The 21,303-nt window shown below is 40.5% G+C and overlaps 1 protein-coding gene across 1 annotated transcript in view; it reads right to left on the reverse strand.

The window, feature by feature from the left end:
• The window catches only part of CEP162 (centrosomal protein 162), an 84,026-nt gene that overhangs the window by 41,424 nt on the left and 21,299 nt on the right, over nucleotides 1-21,303 (reverse strand). Inside the window, exons 6-13 of the mRNA XM_065401402.1 lie at nucleotides 20,532-20,647; nucleotides 18,603-18,630; nucleotides 12,832-12,951; nucleotides 11,793-11,987; nucleotides 8,875-8,956; nucleotides 8,202-8,484; nucleotides 7,408-7,675; nucleotides 4,713-4,861 (exon numbers count right to left, since the gene is read on the reverse strand). Of these exons, the coding sequence (XP_065257474.1) occupies nucleotides 4,713-4,861; nucleotides 7,408-7,675; nucleotides 8,202-8,484; nucleotides 8,875-8,956; nucleotides 11,793-11,987; nucleotides 12,832-12,951; nucleotides 18,603-18,630; nucleotides 20,532-20,647 (1,241 nt within the window). The remainder of the gene's footprint in view (nucleotides 1-4,712; nucleotides 4,862-7,407; nucleotides 7,676-8,201; nucleotides 8,485-8,874; nucleotides 8,957-11,792; nucleotides 11,988-12,831; nucleotides 12,952-18,602; nucleotides 18,631-20,531; nucleotides 20,648-21,303) is intronic.

A 21,303-nucleotide genomic window follows, 5' to 3' on the forward strand; every position in this document is an offset into this window, starting at 1 on the left:
AGTGCAGAATGGTGGTGGAGTGTGCTTTTGGCCGTCTCAAGGGGAGATGGAGAAGCTTACTGACTCGCTGTGATCTCAGCGAAACCAATATCCCCATTGTTATTGCAGCTTGCTGTGTGCTCCACAATCTCTGTGAGAGCAAGGGGGAGACCTTTATGGCGGGGTGGGAGGTTGAGGCAAATCGCCTGGCTGCTGATTACTCCCAGCCAGACAGCCAGGAGATTAGAAGAGCCCAGCGGGACGCACTGTGCATCCGGGAGGCTTTGAAAGACAGTTTCCAGACTGAGCAGGGTCACCAGTGAATTTTAAGTTTGTGGACACAGAAGCTGAACTTGCCACCGTTTCTTTACCCAGTTACCGTTGACTATCCTCTCCAGTTACATACCCCCTTCACCCCCTTCCCAAAAAATAAAATCTGTTCTGTTTTGTTAATGAACACCGTTGTCTTTATTACTGTTTTCGCGGGAATGTTTTAAACCTGGGACGCAGACTGTGGCGGGGTGCGGGTTTAGTGTTGTGATGCAAATGATGCTTCTAAACTCCAGGAATGACAGGTTCCGCAGTGGTGGACTGGTTGTTTCAACAGAGCCTGCCAGCCCTCCTGGGCGGGACAGCGTGTATGTGTCGGCTATGTGACTGTCTGGCAGGGGGAGGAGGGTTACAGATCCCCTGCTGCGCGGCTCTGTGATGCATTAGATCTGTAACTGCCCTCCCCCGCCACAAAGTCACAGAGCAACCCCCCCCCCCCCCGAACATGAAAATCACCTCCCAGATTGACCAGGGTCACTAGTCACTGCACTGGGTATGTGTCCTGATGCTGGACCTGACCCCGCCTCTGTACCCTGCTAAAGGTGACTGTCCTGTCCAATTACCAAGCCCCTTCCCCTCCTTCAGACAGACTCTCCTCCAAAAGAAAATCATGGAAACAGTAATTAACAGAAACGAATATTTTATTATGAACCACACATGAAACGTGGGGGTTGAAACTTGCACGGGGGCTTCTGTGAGGTGTGTAGGAAAGGACTTTTAAAATTTTGGGGAATGAGAGCCTTCTAGTGCTAGAGCAGTCTGCAGGGGTTGACTGAAAGTTTTAACGGCCCTTGCCGCCCCTCCTTCTTTGTACTTTGGGTGAGGGGGGTGTGGGACTTGGTGGCGGGGGAGGGCGGTTAGAGATAGACTGCAGCGGGGCTCTGTCCTCCTGCCTCCGGTCTTGCAGAACATCCACAAGGCGCCGGAGCGTGTCCGTTTGCTCCCTCATTAGTCCAAGCAGCTTTTCAGTAGCCTGCTGGTCCTCCTGACGCCACCTCTCCTCCCGTTCCATGACTGCTCGGTGCATTTGTGACAAGTTCTCCCTCCACTGTGTCTGCTGGGCTGCCTGGGCTCGGGAGCAGCTCATTAGTTCTGAGAACATGTCCTCCCGCGTCTTCTTCTTCCTCCGCCTAATCTGCGCTAGCCTCTGGGAGTGTGCTGACAGGCTGGGTTGGGAGACAGTCGCAGATGTGTCTGTGTGAATGGGAAAAATTGAGTGAATTCCTGAGACAGATAAATGAAGTTGTGTACAAAGAACCTAGTCTTTCTCTGTGAACAAGACCATGCACTGCACCTCTCACATGCGCACTCAGGACAAGGTCGAATTTTCGGCCCTCGCCTTCAGTGCCTGGGGTCTTGCAGTGGTCTTGCAGTTATCTGAGAAGCGTGGCAGGACACCTGAACTTCTGTAGCGTGCAATCATGGTAAGCCGTAGACTTCTGGCTGCTTAAAACTGTACTAGTAGCACTGGCCTCCTTTCACATTGAAAGCAATGCCAGTCTCTGCTGCCAGCAATCAGGACAGCATGAACTATGCCCCTGTCCCACCCCCTCGCGGCTGTCCCAGGGAAAGATCCCTGTATGCTGCCCCTCTCCCTCCACCGCGTGGCTGTAAAGCAGTCCCAATACTAACATTCCCCTCCCTAATTCAAAGCAGGGCGTCATGAGCGACATCACCCTGCTGAGGATCTCGGAGTCCCAGAGGGAAAGGATGCTTCGAGAAAGCCTTCAGAAACCAGGGCCGTTTGCCGCCATGCTCTGCAGGGCAATGATACCAGAGTACCTGATGGTGTCGTGGCGCGGAAACGTGTCCTACCACGGAGGGCCCAATAAGATCGCCCTACCCAGGAACCTGATGAACAGGCTGGAAATGTACCTTCATGAGACCTACGAGGAGTTCTCCTATGAGGATTTCGCCTCTATCCCCGGCCATATTGACCGGATTTTCGCGTAGGTGCACTGGGACTAAAGAGTGGAGCGTCTTGGGCAGCAGAATCATGACTTACCGGACATTGTAAAAAAAAATGTAAATACTTGGGACTAAATTGTGAAGAGCCTAAGGCAGACAAATCATGAAAAACCCTTTGTTACTATTGTAAATATTCCAGTTTTTTTGCAGATAATTGTTTACATGTTTAAGCACTTTAGGAAAAAGCCATTGTTAATATTATAAATATTTCAGTTCTTGTAAAAATAAATGTTTAGATATTTAAAGCACTTACTGCTTGATCCTTCCCCTGATCCTGTCTCCGGGGTAAGGGATGGGGACGGTTGGTAGGGGATCTCGGTAAGGGTGATGAAGAGCTCCTGGCTGTCGGGGAAATCAGCGGTGCCAGCGCTGTCGACTGCCTCGTCCTCCTCATCTCCTTCTTCATCTTCCCCGTCCGCTAACATGTCCGACGAGGAACCTGCCGCGGACAATATCCCATCCTCAGAGTCCACGGTCAGTGGTGGGGTAGTGGTGGCGGACGCACCTAGGATGGAATGCAGTGCCTCGTAGAAACGGGATGTGTGGGGATGGGATCCGGAGCGTCCGTTTGCCTCTTTGGTTTTTTGGTAGCCTTGTCTCAGCTCCTTGATTTTCACGCGGCACTGCGTTGCATCCTCTCTCTGCCATGGCTTTAGAGATCTTCTCGTAGATCTTTGCATTCCGTCTTTTGGAGCGCAGCTCTGAAAGCACGGACTCATCGCCCCACACAGCGATGAGATCCAAGACTTCCCGATCAGTCCATGCTGGGGCCCTCCTTCTATTAGATTGCACGGCCATCTCTGCTGGAGAGCTCTGCATCGTTGCCAGTGCTGCTGAGCTCGCCACGCTGTCCAAACAGGGAATGAGATTCAAACTGCCCAGACAGGAAAAGGAATTCAAATTTTCCCGGGGCTTTTCCTGTGTGGCTGGTCAGAGCATCCGAGCTCGGACTGCTGTCCAGAGCGTCAGAGTGGTGCACTGTGGGATAGCTCCCGGAGCTATTAGCGTCGATTTCCATCCACACCTAGCCTAATTCGATATGGCCATTTCGAATTTAGCGCTACTCCTCTCGTTGGGGAGGAGTACAGAAGTCGAATTTAAGAGAGCTCTATGTCGAACTAAATAGCTTCGTGGTGTGGACGGGTGCAGGGTTAATTCGATGTAACGGCGCTAAATTCGACATAAAAGCCTAGTGTAGACCAGGCCTTAGTGTGGAATGGATATGTGCAATCACTTGAATTGACAGTTGTTCCCAAGGAGGAGTGAACACAAATTACAGAACCCATGTAAAACTGCAGCACGAAAAAGGTTTACTTCTAAACTGAAAAAAGTTAATATGGAAATCACCAAGAGGCAAACATGAAGCCCCACAATGCCATTTTTAGTCACTTTTCAGAAAAGAAAAGCACTTTACAATTATTTTTGCTAACATTTAAAAAATATTCTGTTTGTTGTGGCTCTAAGTGTTGCTTCCCATACACTCATTGGAAGCTGTTTCATCCTCCCGGTATGCACAGAGGTGCCAGAGAAGAAGGAAGAGCAGCACTCTGACAAGTAATGAAACATCCTGGAGATATTTAAGAGTAGGTTAGATAAAATGTCTATCAGGGATGGTCTAGACAGTATTTGGTCCTGCCATGAGGGCAGGGGACTGGACTCAATGACCTCTCGAGGTCCCTTCCAGTCCTAGAATCTATGAATCCTATGCTCTTTTCTTTGCTTTCAAGATTTCCTTTGGGCTCTTTTATGAGCCTTTTTTCCATCTTGAAAAAAGGTCTCTGAATAGAACCAAAAAAAATGGTAGCGACCACCCACAGCTACCTGAGCTGCCTTGCTCCATGTCTAGCTTACAGAAAAGCAGGAAGAATCCAGGGATAAACACCAATAAATGCATAAAATTTCCTATAAGGCAAAAATAAATAAATAAATAAATATTGCTTTCTTATTGGCTGCCCACTGCCTGCCTGAATAAAGGAGGAGAAAAACTCTTTGCCGTGTTGTCAACCAAGTCATTTTTCTGTTGACATCAGAAGATACTATTATATGCTCTAGTACAATATGCAGTACTAATACAAAGACAGACAAATACAGGTACTAACTTACATGCCAAATATAAGTTTTATTTAAATTAAACCCATTTGGTACTGAAATATTAATGTTTAGAAATTAAATAATGTATAGCATTTTCACAATAACATTGACATAAAACTACCCAAACAGGCTGATCTGGGAACCTAAAGTGGCAATATAACTTTAGCAATATCTTTTAGAAGAACATCAACATCTGATTAAAGCAAGCTCTTAATGCAAAGTTTCAGTATTTATTGATCCTGTTAGAAAAGGTGTTACAAAAAGCCTTAACAAATCTGGTGTGCAAATTCTTCATCACAGGTGTTCTAGTTTTGAGCAGTAATAACTTAGAATACTACACTTACATTTTGAGACTGCACACAAGAATCCATTTCCTTAATCTGCTGTCCAAGGGCATTAACAACTGACTGGCTGGACGTAACCATATTGTTGATCTTTTTAGAAGCTGATTCATTTATTGCAGATCTTATTATCCTAGTAGTAAATAATGTTTCTTCATTTTGAGAGGAATAAGCAGAACAGAACAAAATTCAGTGAGTGACAGACTGTGAAGGCACTGTGCTTTCAGGCTATAAAACCAATGAAAATGCTTATTTTCTACTTGTGAACAACACATACTGTACGTATATGCTCTCAAAAAGTTAAGTATATTCATATGATCCACCAGTGCTAAGCCTCAAGCTTCTGGCTCACAATTCAGGCACTCCATAGTTAAGATTTTCAGTTAATTCAAGAACATCCACAACAAATTATGTGCAATGTTACTGGAGATGGAGTAGCCATCATTTCCTTTATAAAAATTTTTATTCATACTTAAAGAACAATGAGAAGTATAACTGTAATAACCAGAATGCCCTGCAGACCAAAAGACCACGATAATTATCCATTAATTGGACAGCAAATAAGCTAGCTCAGTTCATTTTGTGAACTTTCTTTAAGCAGAACCAAGCCACCCACATATATATGAAGATACTACAGAATACCAGTCACACTCAGAGAAATAACACCAATCTTAGAAATAGACCCTGTAGCAAAACCAAAAAAACTCCACAGTTTAATTGAGAAACTCAGCATCTATTCATAACAGCCAACATGACATTGGCGTATGCAGTGTTGTTGTAGTCATGTTGGTCCCCAGATATTAGAGAGACAAGCTGAGTGAGGAACTATGTTTCATTACAGCTCTGTGGGGGCTCAAAAGCTTGTCTCTCTCACCAACAGAAGTTGGTCCAATAAAAGATATCATCTCACCCACCTTGTCTTTCTAACTTGACATTGGGGCATAAACAGTGAAATTCATCCTAGGGTAGGAAGTAACGCACATTCAACAATTTATAGGTCGGTAGCTTAGAACGTGGTGGTTTTCTGTAACTACTGAAATACTACAGACTACATACACTCCTTCCAAAAAAAGCTTGAGCTGATGACAGGAGTTTCTACCTATAGTGCGGGAGAATATATTGGTAAGTGACCATGTTGCAAATCAGATGCCTTTTGCTCTTCTGAAGAGTTGATCTCTTTCAGGTTTTAGCTCTAGTACTGTTGGTTGCGAAATGGTTGTTTGCTTCTAGGACTACCTGAAGTATTTTTCCTGGGAATTTTAAGGAAGACAAATAAACCTTTCCTTACCAGCCACCACTGTCACCATTTTATCCAGAAGCTCCCTAAACTGTCGGGCTCTCAAAATAAGGGAACAGACAGGAGCTGTTTTACCCTCGAGTGTGCTCCATATGCTTCCTGGAGACCACATTAGATGCTATAGAATGTGCCGAGAATCTGAGAGCATCCACAGAGTGGATGCCTGCAGTGCCTCAGAAATAACAAATATTGCCCACAAGTTGCCAAAACTCATCAGGAATTTTACAAAGTTAAAATGAACCAAATCCTGAAGTTTTTCTTCATTTGTAGTTCAGTCTCCACTGTACAAGCCACTTGGAAGCAGAGAATTCTGGCAGAGGTTTTTTCTTAGTGGGCAACCTCAATATCAGATTAATGGGCATTAAGGAAAAAACTAATTCTGGAAATAAATGGGAGATAAAAGCAATTATTTCTTTGTATTTTCTAACAAGCTCCAAAATGCCCAACTGAGGATAAAGATAAAACGCATATAAAAAACAGGACAGGCCACACTGAAAGAGGTTACAATATCACTCCAATACGTTGAACTATCCAAAAGGACTTTAACAGAAATAAAGATTTTTTAGTTGCAGAGAATATTTATACTTACTAAAGTAGAAACTATAACAGATGTACATCTGTTTTTGAAGGCAAAATTATTTTCTATTCAGTTGGACAGCAATAGTTAAATAAATCTAGTGGTGGAGCATGGGCTTTGAATAATTACATGACGACTAGAGTAAAATGTATTTTTTACTTGGGAACTACAGCAGGTCAAAAAATGTTTTTTCCTTTCTATGGAAAATTTTGAATTTTCATAAGGAAATTGAAAATGTGTTTTGTTTTTTATAAAAAAGGTTTTTTTTAATTAAAAACACAATGGTTTTTGAGGACAGCAGCACTTTCCATAAAAACTTGCATGTCGTCAAAAATCGACAGAAGATTTGACTAGCCCAGTAAAGGAAGGTTTGAAATCCACATGTAAAATATGCTACAAAAGAAAGATTACATTTCTACAACGAGTTCTGGTAGGCCTATTCAAGCATAAACTGATTACATTTATTTTCATTATTTTACTTTCGGACTGACTATGATATCCATGAGTCAGTGATATCAAAATGCATCAATCTGTTCAATGCAGAAAATATCATACAATCTGACTGCAATTTGAAAATATGATATCTAGGCCCACCCCTCAGGAAGATGCAGGAATCCTGGGAATCTCACACTGATTTATTCTTTCAGGAAAAATTAACACTGCTATAAGACTCATCTTTAAGAAGTCGAAAAAGTACATCACATAAAATCTAACACTATTTTGTGCGTGTAACATCAAAACCAAAAGCTCTCTGGATTAAACAAAAATTAACTTCTGAACTCTTCATTTAAGATAGTTTTATACACATAATTTTATCAGTTTACCTTTTTGCCTTGCTTTATCTGGAGGTGATTTGGCTTTCAAACTTGGCTTTTTGAGAGCTTCTTTTGATGCTCTCTTTTCACTAGTTGTGGAAAGTTGTTTTAAGGGTGAAGTGGGTTTACCATACCCAGAACTCCTAACCAATATATGAGGTCCAATGGGAGATTTCTTCTTATGTAAAGGAGCTGTACTTCTAGTGCTCTTGTGCATTATTTGCTTATTAATCACTGAATCCAATCCCTTGTTCCTCCAGGAGCTGGACTGACATGCCTGTGTAGAATAAGTATAGTTTGTAACAACCACATTAGACTATAATAAAATCTGAAGGTAACTTCAGTTTTATTCCTATTTAAATATAATTCTAGTAACTGAATACTGGGCCAGTTACAAGAGTTATACTTAAATAAACAGGAATAAAATTCCCGTTGGAGCTGAAAATGAATAATCCAAACCCAAACAAATGAATAATGTGTAATTCTACAAAAATCTAGAGTGCTTTTAAGGTAGTGAAAAGAAGATATCACACTGAGAATAGAAAACTGCCTATTAGGTGGAACTGACAACAGGGTAGAGATGAAAAAGACCTATTAGGTCATCTTGGAAATTGGCATTCAGCTTTGGACCCATGACCCTAATCAATAGATAGCAATAATGTTTTCTTGGGAATCCCCAAATTATGGATAGACTCTAAGCTCCTAAAAATATTTCTAGAAAATATGTTTGTAGAAACAATCTTCAAAATGTGATTTAAAATGATTTTTTTAAAACAGATAAAAGATAGCTAAATATTGCTTACCTTATTAATTTTGCTGTCCTGATGCAACAATGCAGAATCTTGTAGTATTTTTTGTCTCAAAAAGTCAAGCTGCTCTTTATCAATCTGGTCTTCTTTATCAGTCCCTTTTTGATGATTACCTTCATTTGCAGTTGCCTGGAGAAAAACACTCTCTTCTTCTTTACTATGTTTTTCAAACAAAAAATCTAAACTTTGCTTCTCCAGAACTGCATCATTTTTGAGTTCTTTAAATGGCAAATGGCTGTCAAATTCAGCTGCTCTGCTGTCTGTTAGCTTTACTGGACTAAAAAATAAAAATAAAAGTGCATTTAACAAGACTTGCAATTTGCTTACAATTTTTTTTTCTAAAATTGACACACAAATGCAATGTTATTTCCGTTGCCAGATCAAAAGACTGCTCATTTTTTAAATAGCTACTTGCAATACTTCTAAACTGTATTTACTAATGGAGTAAGTCTACTGGAAATAGATCTTATTTTCAAAAGTGGCCAGACCAATTCAGGATACATATTCACTCTACACATCAGCACAAACGACACACAGTAGTACTAAATTATCTAGCACAATAAAATCTAGATTCCTAGCTCAAAAATGACCCTAGTTATTCAGAAAGATGATTTTCACAAATAATTTATGGGTATTAAGATGTTAAAACATGCATTTTCTAAAATACCTTACAGGCTCCAGGTCAAAGCCTCTCACATGAGATGAATCTGCTCTAATGGGTTTCATCAATTCCTCTACAGTGAGCAAATCTAAGGAGTGGAATAAATTATTAATTTTAAGTATAATACTTAATACACAGTAATAAACTATTTTTTTTAAATTATTACAATTTTGAGTGGGTGATAGATTTAGAAAACATATTTGTATCAAATGCTATAACTGAGTATTTGACAAAAATAGCACGTATCTTTCTGAAACATGCCCCTTACTGATTTAACTTGGCATCAAATAGATTCCAAGATATCTACCATGTAAATAATTCACTGACGTTGAAGAAAAAAAAAAAAAAAAACTTGTCTCAACTGTAAAAGTAACTTCTAACACAAAAGTGTCAGAATCATTAATTTTGAGTGGGGTGGGTTTTTTTGTCTTGTTTTTACAAGCACCCTCATTGTCCAGAAACTACATACAATCTCTCAGGTGTTATTCAGATATTTTAAGTTAGGCACAGGTATTCCAAATGGGCATCATTCTGCTTGATTAGTGCATAAAGTATTTATTGGCATTTTTAACTTAAATCACTAACTACGTTTTAAGTGCTGTATTGAACAAACTGATAAGGATAATACAAAACCAGTAATAAATGAAAGCTATTAACTTGAACCCCATTAAAAAGCAAACAAAAAAGAGATACTGAGCTAAACTCTGACAAACAGTAGTGTGTAATTCTCCAAAATCTCCAGTGCTTCTAAGGTAGTGAAAAGAAATCACAGACAGAAAATAGAAATGGAAAAGACATACTAGGCCATCTCGGAAAATGGTGTAAATTAGGAATAACTCTCAATTCCTTGGTGTAACTAAGAGCAGAATTTAGCTGTTAATGTTTGTCACATAGAAAAAGTGGGTAGAGAAGATCTTGTTTCTAAGCTTTAAAAAGGGTGTTACAAATACAAAGCAAATTAAAATCTTTTCTTAAAATAGAACTTTATGTAGTACAAATCTTTGTAGGCCAGATCCTACCCTCCTGTGGTAAAACCCATGGGAGAGAGCTGCTGGGGAAGGAGGTCTTTGCAAACATTGGCTCCTGTAGATTTCCCTATATTGTCTCATTCAAGTCTGTGTTGGGTAAGGTAATCAGAGCTGTCCCAGAACATGACAGATCCCCTGGGATCTGCAGGAGGCCATCCACATGGAGATCCTTTACCTCTGCATCAGCTCTGGCCCCCACTAGCTCTTCCTTGCCAATACAATGCTATTGGAGAACTCTGTTCGCCCTGGATGCCTTTAGGATGCAAGGAGGGTGCTTAATAGAAAGATAACTGTATCAGACTATATTATCCTTGCTGGGAACGTGCAACTTGCCTTCTCATCCCTATCACCTGTGTAGTCTTCACCCTCTCTACCACTGTAGATCATGATCTGGTGTAGCACTCTCTAAGAATTTGAGTAGAAGAGAAGAGATAGTGCCACTGATGTGGCTAATCCCCCATCTTGTGGGAGTAGAGATTCACACGCTGAAGATCCACTCCCTGGTTGGATTTCAGGGAGAAGATCGAGTCAAATTTTCAAAAGTGACTAAGTGATTCAGGAGCTTAAGTCCCATTTTCAAAAAGCACTTAGAAACTCAAGTCCCACTCAGTAAGACAGACTTAGGCATTTAGGAGAAAAGCTGGTCAGAAAAATTCCAACAAAATATTTTGTGTCATAATTTTCTGATACATGGAAATCAAAATATTTCAAGGAAGCAGTTTGAATTTGACAAACTTCTGACAGAACCCAGGAAGGTTCCTGGTCATCTCATCTGCCTGGATTCTCAGCAGTTGGGGCTTGCGGGTAGAATGAAATGCAGCTGGAACCCTGGAAGACCCAGCTCAGCCAGGAGCCTCAGAGCTGTCACTCCCAGGGTTCCAGCTTCAACCCACCAAGCATGTTAGAAAGGACCCAAGGCTTCCCAGGTCCCGGCAGATCACCATATGGGCTGCAATGAAGCCAGGAACCCTGGCAACCACAGACTGAAATTGACATGATTTTTGTTAGATCCATAGCTGCCCTTCAGTGAATAGCAGCAGTGAAGCTGACCAGACTTTTGTCAAGTTAAAAGGTCTGGTCAGTTTCACCGCTGTTATTCAGTGATGGACAGCAGTGAACCTGATAAGGGATCATGTCAACTTCAGTCTGCAACTGCCAAGGCATCATGGGTACCAGCTTCCCTGCAGCCTGCCAAAGAGGCAGCCGGGGATCCCAGGAGCATATTTTGTTTCAGAAACACCAGGTTTTGGTGTTTCCAAAATGAAATGTTGCAGGATTTCAGTTCTGTGAAAATTTGTCCCACGTCAGAATTTAAAAAATTATGAAAACTCTAAAGTTTTCACATAACTGTAATTAGGTTTCCCAGCCACCTCTACTTGGGAGCCTAAGACGCTCTTGAAAATGGGACTCAGACTCTTCTGAAAAATTTTACCCCTAGGCTTGTATATTTTACTTGTGTATGTGATATTACAGTTTTGTTTTTTCAATTTTTAAAAAGAGATTTGTTTTATGCAGTAGAGAATATTGGAGTCAGTAGTAAATGCATAAATGCTTTAAGTTTTAGCTCTTTTGTTTGAAATCATTCCTTTAAGTAACTTGAACACACTTCTCATGTGTAACTTGAACACAACCCAAAACATACACGGATTTTACATAATTTGAACAAGAAAGGAATTATACAAAGATTATATACTCAAGATTAGTGGAGCATGAGCAATTCAGTCCATATTACCAGAAACCACAGCTCTTTTAACCTAAAATAAATGGCAAATAGCTGCACTCTGTACTAGTTCTATCCACAGAGTTTGAATGTATCATTTCCATAATGTAGTAATGTCAACTAAGGAAAGGCAATAGATGGGAAATCACAACCCTGCTTCCATGTGCAGTATCTACCTGATTCAGTAGTTGAGATGTTTTTTGCACAGTCTTCGTTGTTTTGTGAAGCATCTTGTACTGGGCATTCTGCATTTTCCATCGCACTAAGATTAATTCTTTGCTCATCTGTGTCTCCTAGAGACTGATCAATATGACAATAGGCCTGCTGCAATGCTTCAATATCACTGTTAGTTTGTCCATAGGAAATACCTGCTGGAAATTAACAATCACAAAATGCAGGGAACTGGAAATTCATTAGAGAAACAATTAGTAAACTCAACACACTGGAAGCATAAGTTTCAGGTACTAGCATGATCTATTAACAGATAAATAGAACAACATTGTGACAAAGTAATGAGAAAAAGAAAAGAAATCCAACAATTTACTTTTCCTCTCTTGACTCACAATTTCAAAATTTACAGGGAGCAACTATTGCTGAAAACAGCAAACTTCATTTTAACTAGGAAAGTGTTTATTAAACAATACTTGCTCTTCTCTACAGTCTTTTCTCTGCAATTATAGGTGTTTCTATTTTTATATATATTTTCACTACTAAAACTCACACAAATGAGAAATATATTTTGTTAGATTAAATACAGTGTGCCTATGATGAAATAAGTGTATTGTAAGTCTTCATGGAGTTATATATTTTCTCATTGTTTTGACTTCTCTCTCCCATGACAGTTTCAAGTACAATTAAAATTTTAGCTGCTGTAAATGTCTATTTCTGACTTCTAAATGAAATTCAATTGCTAAAGTGTGGGTGTGGGAGTTTGAGAAAGCAGCTTGCAGTGATCAAGAAAGAATAAAAGAAAATATTTAAAACTTAAGTATCAGTTGTCTAGAAAAGGCCTTTATGAAAAAAAATTTAAGCCTGAAAAGAAAAAAATATTTCCTTCCTCAAGATTTTGGTCATTACCAACCAGGGCTTGATTTGCATAGGGAACGTAGAATTTCCTTATTTCCTCTATCCAATCCTCTGGAGCCATCAAGTCTCCAGCTAAAATAGAGTCTAAAACAAAACAAAACAAGACAAGACAAGACAAAGCAGCCTTACCAGTTCCATTTATTTCATCCTTAGTGACTTCAGGTGTCTGATGTTCAGTCACTGCTGCATCTTGCTGTTCAATGACCTTTTGGGTTTCCATGGTGGAGTCTTGTGAATCAAGCAACACAACTAAAAGGATACAAAAAGAGATAAACCTGGGACTTTAGAGAACACTGTCACTGATTTGATATTATACTTTCTCCATCCTGCCCCAGTGGATGCAGAATACAATTTTAATCAGTTAGGAATAGATTGGCACTTTGCGATCCGCCATGCGTATGGGACAGTTCCTAGTTGCACTTCCACCAGCAGCAAAGCAGGCCTTTTCAGTCTCTGCTTCCCTCTTGCTCCTTGGGGGAAGCAAGCTGCTCCAGCTCTTTTCCCAGTTCAGCTTCCCTGCCCACTCTGCTCCAAACCAGCTCAGTTGTGCTGGCTGGCACACTAGAAAAGAGGAGCTAAGGCTCAATCCACACCCCATTCCTGCCTACCCACCTGCATGGAAGAGGAAGTAATGGCTTAGCTATTGCTATTTCCCCACCATGCTGTGACAGGCAACGCAAGTAGCCAAATGGGTGTACACACCCAGGGCACCGGCTCCAGGGTTTTTGCCGCCCCAAGCGGCGGGGGAAAAAAAAAAAAAAAAAAAAAGCCGCGATCGCGATCAGCAGCAGCTCCACTGCGCCGCTTTCTTCTTCAGCGGCAATTTGGCGGCAGGTCCTTCCCTCCGAGAGGAACAGGGACCCTCTGCCGAATTGCCGCCGAAGAGCCTGACACGCTGCCCCTTCCCCTTGGCCGCCCCAAGCACCTGCTTGCTCAGCTGGTGCCTGGAGCCGGTCCTGAACACACCCTTATACTACACTGCACAGATAGGCTCATGAGTAAGCCCTTTAGTTAACCCTCATGAATTAAGCCCTCACTTGGTTTTATTACTAATAGGCCTTTACCATTTATCCCTTCAAATTCAGGATTAGCATACTTGAACATAAAATAGACTGTTAGAGTAGTTAATATTTTGTTAATCCACCAGCAGGTATTTTGTTACTGGTGCAGGCCTTGCTGGAGCCCTAGGCATAGCTAACAGTGTGACTCAAAAGATATGAACCACAGTAGGCTTGGCCGTGGCAACATAACTAATACACTAGATCAGTGGTCTCCAAAGTGGGGTGCGTGCAAGAGGATCCTTGGGGGTGCGCGGCAGTTCAGGCGGAAGTCCGAGCGGCTTTTTTTTTTTTTTTTTTTGCTTTGGCAAAAGTGGTAGAGCCAGCACGGCAGGGGGTGCGTGCTCAAAATTTTTTTACCGATAGCGGTACGCGATCAAAAAAGTTTGGAGACCACTGCACTAGATACTGGCTAACCAAGTAAGCACATTCCTGACCGGAGAGGAAGTAACTACGTAAATATATTCCAGGAAGTTAATACAAATACACCCCAACCTAGCACAAGATAAAATGGTTTGACAGAGTAACGAATAGGGGTGTTTTGTCTGAGACATCAGGAGCAAGGTACAAGGGAAGGTAACAAACTGATGTCACGAAACACATAAGGTGGTACATAAATTGTTTATCCCAGTTGTTTGTCTCAGTCTATAAACGTCAGGGTACCTCGCCTTAATCCTTTGTGTGGCCGAGGGGACAACAGAAATTCCCGCTGTCTGAACCACTCCTTGCCATGGGGCACTCATGTGTTAATGTACTTGTGCAAGTTGTGAGAGTCATTAGGACCGTGCCTAGAGGGCAATAAACCTGGCTGCGTGCCTTAGTCACTGAACCGTGCCTGTGGTCTTTCTCTATGAGTAACATCGAGGTCTGCTGAATTAGCAGGCTGAGCTTTCTGCTTGTGCTGGTAACACCGAAGCTCCAAGAACAGAAGCCCTGAGCAGCTGTAACAGCTTAGCAACCTTGACAGTGTTGCCGCAACAACATTCCTCCGCACTTATGAACTGGCTAAAGACAGTTCATTTGTTAGAGCCCCACATGTTTTGTAGACACACCAAATCTTGCCTCACTATAACAACATTACTCTAAAGGACTCTCCAAAAATCAGCATGATTTTTTTTTTTAATTGCCAAAATAAAACCCATTTAGCAATTTCTGAATTATTTAAACCCCCCTTTTTGGAGGGAGGAGACAAGTGAGAATAGGAAAAACATTCTGTTAATTTCTGAAAGACTTCTTGTGCACCTCATGATCACTTCACTCCCAGACAGCTGGGTAAGCAAGCTACAGATTTTCTTCTTCACTCTGGTAAAGGAGACCATTGTAGAAGTGACCAGTAATAAAATATCCTTTTCTCCAGAAGTGGGTGTGTTATGACTGGAGGTCAGAGTGCTAGACAACAAGGTTAAGATTTTCAAAGACAACTAAAGAATTTAGTTATAACTCCCACTGAAATGAATAAGGCTGGATCCCTAGCTGGCTCTGAAAAAACTCAACCCAAGTTTGCTGGGTTGGTGGCTTTGGCTTTCAACAGGTAGGTCACAAAAAGCATGTAAAACACTGGTGTCCAACCTTCCAGCACAGGACCAAAAATATTATTTCAAACTATCAAGGGGTTATAATCAGGAGGAGAGGGGCAGTTTAAGCTGCTATCTTTTCTGCTTTGATCCCTAACTTTAGGTTCAAAGATGCTCAATTGCTTCCACCCTGCCAAGTATCAGTTGGGCTTGGAGAAGGAAGCTGGGGCTTCCATAATCAAGTCCTGTTTTTAGAACATAAGAACGGCCATACTGGGTCAGACTAAAGGTCCATCTAGCCCAGTATCCTGTCTTCCAACAGTGGCCAATGCCAGGTGCCCCAGAGGGAATGAACAGAACAGGTAGTCATCAAGTGATCCATCCCGTCATCCATTACAAGCTTCTGGCAAACAAAGGCTAGGGACACCATCCCTGCCCATCCTGGCTAATAGCCAGTGATGGACCTATCCTCCATGAACTTATCTAGTTCTTTTTTGAACCCTGTTATAGTCTCGGCCTTCACAACATTCTCTGGCAAGGTGCTCCACAAGTTGACTGTGCCTTGTGTGAAAAAAATAACTTCCTTTTGTTTGTTTTAAACCTGCTGCCTATTAATATCATTTGATGACCCCTAGTTCTTGTGTTATGAGGAGTAAATAACACTTATTTACTTTCTCCACACCAGTCATGATTTTATAGACCTCTATTATATCCCTACCTTAGTCGTCTCTTTTCCAAGCTAAAAAGTCCCAGTTTTATTAATCTCTCCTCATTTGGCAGCCGTACCATACACCTAATCATTTTTGTTGCCCTTTTCTGAACCTTTTCCAATTCCAATATATCTTTTTTTTATATGGGGCAACCACATCTGCAAGCAGTATTCAAGATGTGGGTGTACCATGGATTTATATAGAGGCAATATGATATTTTCTGTCTTATCTATCCCTTTCTTAATGATTCCCAACATTCTGTTAAATGTTTTGACTGCCGCTGCACATTGAGTGGATGTTTTTAGAGAACTATCCACGACTCCAAGATCTCTTTCTTAACATAAGAACGGCCGTACCAGATCAGACCAAAGGTCCATCTAGCCCAGTATCCTGTCTACCGACAGTGGCCAATGCCAGGTGCCCCAGAGGGAGTGGACCTAACAGGCAATGATCAAGTGATCTCTCTCCTGCCATCCATCTCCATCCTCTGACAAACAGAGGCTAGGGACACCATTCCTTACCCATCCTGGCTAATAGCCATTAATGGACTTAACCTCCATGAATTTATCCAGTTCTCTTTTAAACGCTGTTATAGTCTTAGCCTTCACAACCTCCTCAGGTAAGGAGTTCCACAAGTTGACTGTGCGCTGCGTGAAGAAGAACTTCCTTGTATTTGTTTTAAACCTGCTGTCTATTAATTTCATTTGGTGACCCCTAGTTCTTGTATTATGGGAATAAGTAAATAACTTTTCCTTATCCACTTTCTCCACATCACTCATGATTTTATATACCTCTATCATATCCCCCCTTAGTCTCCTCTTTTCCAAGCTGAAGAGTCCTAGCCTCTTTAATCTCTCCTCATATGGGACCTGTTCCAAACCCCTAATCATTTTAGTTGCCCTTTTTTTAGTTTTGTGAGATCTTTTTGAAGTTCGTCACAGTCTGCTTTGGTCTTAACTATCTTGAGCAGTTTAGTATCATCTGCAAACTTTGCCACCTCACTGTTTACCCCTTTCTCCAGATCATTTATAAATAAGTTGAATAGGATTGGTCCGAGGACTGATCCTTGTGGAACACCACTAGTTACCCCTCTCCATTCTGAGAATTTACCATTAATTCCTACCCTTCGTTCCCGGTCTTTTAACCAGTTCTCAATCCATGAAAGGACCTTCCCTTTTATCCCATGACAGCTTAATTTACGTAAGAGCCTTTGGTGAGGGACCTTGTCAAAGGCTTTCTGGAAATCTAAGTTCACTATGTCCACTGGATCCCCCTTGTCCACATGTTTGTTGACCCTTTCAAAGAACTCTAATAGATTAGTAAGACACGATTTCCCTTTACAGAAACCATGTTGACTATTGCTCAACAGTTTATGTTTTTCTATGTGTCCGACAATTTTATTCTTAACTATTGTTTCGACTAATTTGCCCGGTACCGACGTTAGACTTACCCGTCTGTAATTGCCAGGATCACCTCTAGAGCCCTTTTTAAATATTGGCGTTACATTAGCTAACTTCCAGTCATTGGGTACAGAAGCCGATTTAAAGGGCAGGTTACAAACCTTAGTTAATAGTTCCGCAACTTCGCATTTGATTTCTTTCAGAACTCTTGGGTGAATGCCATCTGGTCCCGGTGACTTGCTAATATTAAGTTTATCAACTAATTCCAAAACCTCCTCTAGTGACGCTTCAATCTGTGACAGTTCCTCAGATTTGTCACCTACAAAAGCCGGCTCAGGTTTGGGAATCTCCCTAACATCCTCAGCCGTGAAGACTGAAGCAAAGAATCCATTTAGTTTCTCCGCACTTTCTTGAGTGGTAACAACTAACTTAGACCCCACCATTTTATATGTATAGTTGGGATTATGTTTTCCAATGTGCTTTACTTTTCATTTATCAACACTGAATTTCATCTGCCATTTTGTTGCCCAGTCACCCAGTTTTGTGAGATACTTTTGTAGCACTTCACAGTCTGCCTGGGACTTAACTATCTTGAGTAGTTTTGTATCACCTGCAAATGTTGCCACCTCACTATTTACCCCTTTTTCCAGATCATTTATGCATATGTTGAATAGGACTGGTCCCAGTACAGACCTCTGGAGGACATCACTATTCTCCATTCTGAAAACTGACCATTTATTCCTACCCTTTGTTTCCTATCTTTTAACCAGTTACCAATCCATGAGAGGACCCTCGCTCTTAACCCATGACAGCTTACTTTGCTTAAAACCTTTGGTGAAGGACCTTGTCAAAGGCCTTCTGAAAATCTAAGTACACTATATCCACTGGATCACCTTCTACATTTCAACACTTTGGGCAGGATTCTGAAACATGGCTACCAAGGCCCCAGTTCTATGAGCTCCACATGCGAGGACTGCAGTGCCTGCATGGAGCTCACTGCAGGATCGGGCCCTAAGCTTGCAGGTGTGAAAATATGGATATTGAATTTTTGGTGCAAAATTAGAGACTGTGTTGAGGCCTATTTAAAGACATATGGATCATTCTTAAATACTTCAGTCCATGATTAGGGAGCAGTAAATTCAAATACAGAAATAAAACAGATTTACTTGCTATATGTTTTACAAATATTTTCACGCTACTGCAAGTTTAAATTTTTACCTTTAGCCAGCATGCCAGTCTTTTCATCCTAAAACAATTGAAAGAGTGAAGGATAGTTACTTTGTGAATTTGAAAAAAACAAAATAAGTTTATATTTAAAGAGATTAAAAAGTTTGATTTAGTTCATGTGCAGTTCAATATTTATAGTATGAGTTTAAGCTGTGCAACTGCTTGGAGCACTATGTAGTTATGATACAAATAGATGAACTGGAACCATACATCTTCCCCGTTCTTTTACTCTGCTTCCCCCTTTGGGGTGAGATGGAACTAGATGCTAAAAATTACATTAGCAAAATGTTGTTATTGCAAATTACAATACAAGAAAGTCAGAAAACACCAAGTTAGTGTCCTTATTACAGCATTCATTTTATATTTCCTAACTGCTTTGCCTTCAAGTTTGAAGCCTTAAAGTGGTATGAACATGGGCGGAGGTGCGGTTTGTGGTTTTGCATTTATTAGGACTAGCATTTCAACTAATACTTTTTTTTTTTTTTTTTTTTTTAAACAAGCTACAAAAATTTGAGGGTCATCAACTGGAGATGAATGTGAGCTGTTCTAGACAGCAGAATGCAATGTAGATAAGCTGTAATCACATACATGGTATGCCCTACTAAATAAAGTTTACCTCTACTATGTTGCACTGAATTTTTAAAAGAATTTTGCTCAGAAATAAGAATCATCTTATGCACCAGTGTTTTGTTATTCAGTCTTAAGGGACCAGAAGCATCTGAAAATAGGTTTAGCTCATTTTCTATAGATGTGGTACAGTGCATGGATACCATACAAAATATCCTTACAAAGACTTATTGTCTTTAATTTTGCATTGAAGGCTTATCTCTTGGTCTCATTGTTTTGCTTACATAAAACACACTGGGTCCAATTCTTGGACCCAAAGGGTAGGAAAAGGTGACTTTATACCACGTTTTAGGCCCCTGGATTTTGAGGGTGATCCTGGGATGGTTTGGCCCCTGGTGAAAATTAGACCAGCCTCAGAACTGCTCTAACCTATGCCAAGTGATCCCCAAAAAGCTGTTGCAGCAATCAGAAATAGCCAGAACATACAGCCACTCCGGCCAGGCCTTCTATGCCAAAGGCAGCTGGGAACAGGTATAGAGCTACTGCACCTTCTCCATGACACTCCGGCATTCCCCTACAGTCACAGAATTCCAGGTGGCTAGATCCACTAGGTTCATCATTGATGATACAGATAATCCTGACCACCCCTTCACAAGTCATCCAGCAGGTCACTAGCCAACAGGTGTATGCACTGTTTGGGAGAAGGGGTGGAAAGGAAAAGTTTGATTCCTCTTTTCATTCTAAAGTTCTATGGACCAGAGGCTTTCCTTTTCCCGAAGAGCTCAATAGCTTTTTCGCCCCTCCCCCAGGCCTCCCCACAAAGAAATATTTTAAGATACAGAAATGTATATAAGGTTTTGTGTGTGGAAGGGGAAGTATGATATAGTGTATTACTTGAAATGACAAGCTCCTTGTCATTCTGAAGCGCTGTGCAGTGCTTTTAAGTACCGCACTTACCATCTGTGATCGTTGACTCAAAATGCAAATAAGCATGTACTGTAGATATGTCAAGGGTTGAGTCTGACCATCAAGATCAAACCACCAGGAAGAGTACATTCTTCATGGAAAAATATCACACCAAATACCTCTATTCTTCCTTGTATGTAATGCAAGTACATTAAAAAAACTATAGCTACTTGTGTTCTTTTACATGTACATTTGTGTACTTGCAGATCTCTATAAACTCAAACAAGTAGTTTAAAAGCTCAGACAATTAGTTTAAAATGATAGATTTTTAAGAAGCGTTTAAAAACTAGCAGTTTGGTCTTTGTCAGAATTATGAACATCTTTAAAGCAGATAAGCATAGCAGCAAATGTCTGACACCACAAAATTCAACATTTTAAATATTATACCTGTCCTTGAATACTTAAATCAGCATCTGATCTGACAGTTTGCTCAACTTGGTTATCTTCATTTTTAGAAGGATAATTAGATTCAGTCTCATCTTCAAAATCTTCACTATAATTGCCTGAAGTATAATTAAGCAGGAAATAAAGATGATTTTTTTTTTTTTTAAGGCAGGGTCAGGAAAATAATAAATACTGTGTTGCTCACAGAGCTTATTTTGTAACAAAAATTAGCATGAAGAATAAATCATGTATAGTCCCTCCAAATTAAAATGAGTACATAGTGTAATTGCTACAAACAGGATTGTCCACCATTCCCAATGATATTTTTGTTTGACATTTGAGGATTCAAAATGTATACTTTAGTTTCTGATTATGTAGTACAATTGTTACTATACGAGTTTCACTCTAAAAAATTATAAGACTATAATTATAGTCTATACATACATATACACGCACTACAATAACTATATAGGATCTAAATTGTTACTATAAGAATTTCTATTCTTTTAGCTTTGTAAAACTACAAATTTGTTTTAACATTTCTATTATAACTCTTGAACTGACAATGCACCCATCATTTTAAAGAAAGACTATTTCCTTTAGTTAATTAAAGTTTGCAAATACACATTTTACTTAGATTTAATAAGAGTTTCTTTATGTTTATTAAATTCAAAGTTTCCAAAATGGATTTCTGGACAGGTCAGCTAAACAATTAATTAATTCCATCTCAAAAAGGAATTTGCCCTTTTAGTATAATAGATTAAGAAACCAGTAT

Source organism: Emys orbicularis, chromosome 3 (assembly GCF_028017835.1).
Source record: "Emys orbicularis isolate rEmyOrb1 chromosome 3, rEmyOrb1.hap1, whole genome shotgun sequence".
Taxonomy (NCBI): domain Eukaryota; kingdom Metazoa; phylum Chordata; order Testudines; family Emydidae; genus Emys; species Emys orbicularis.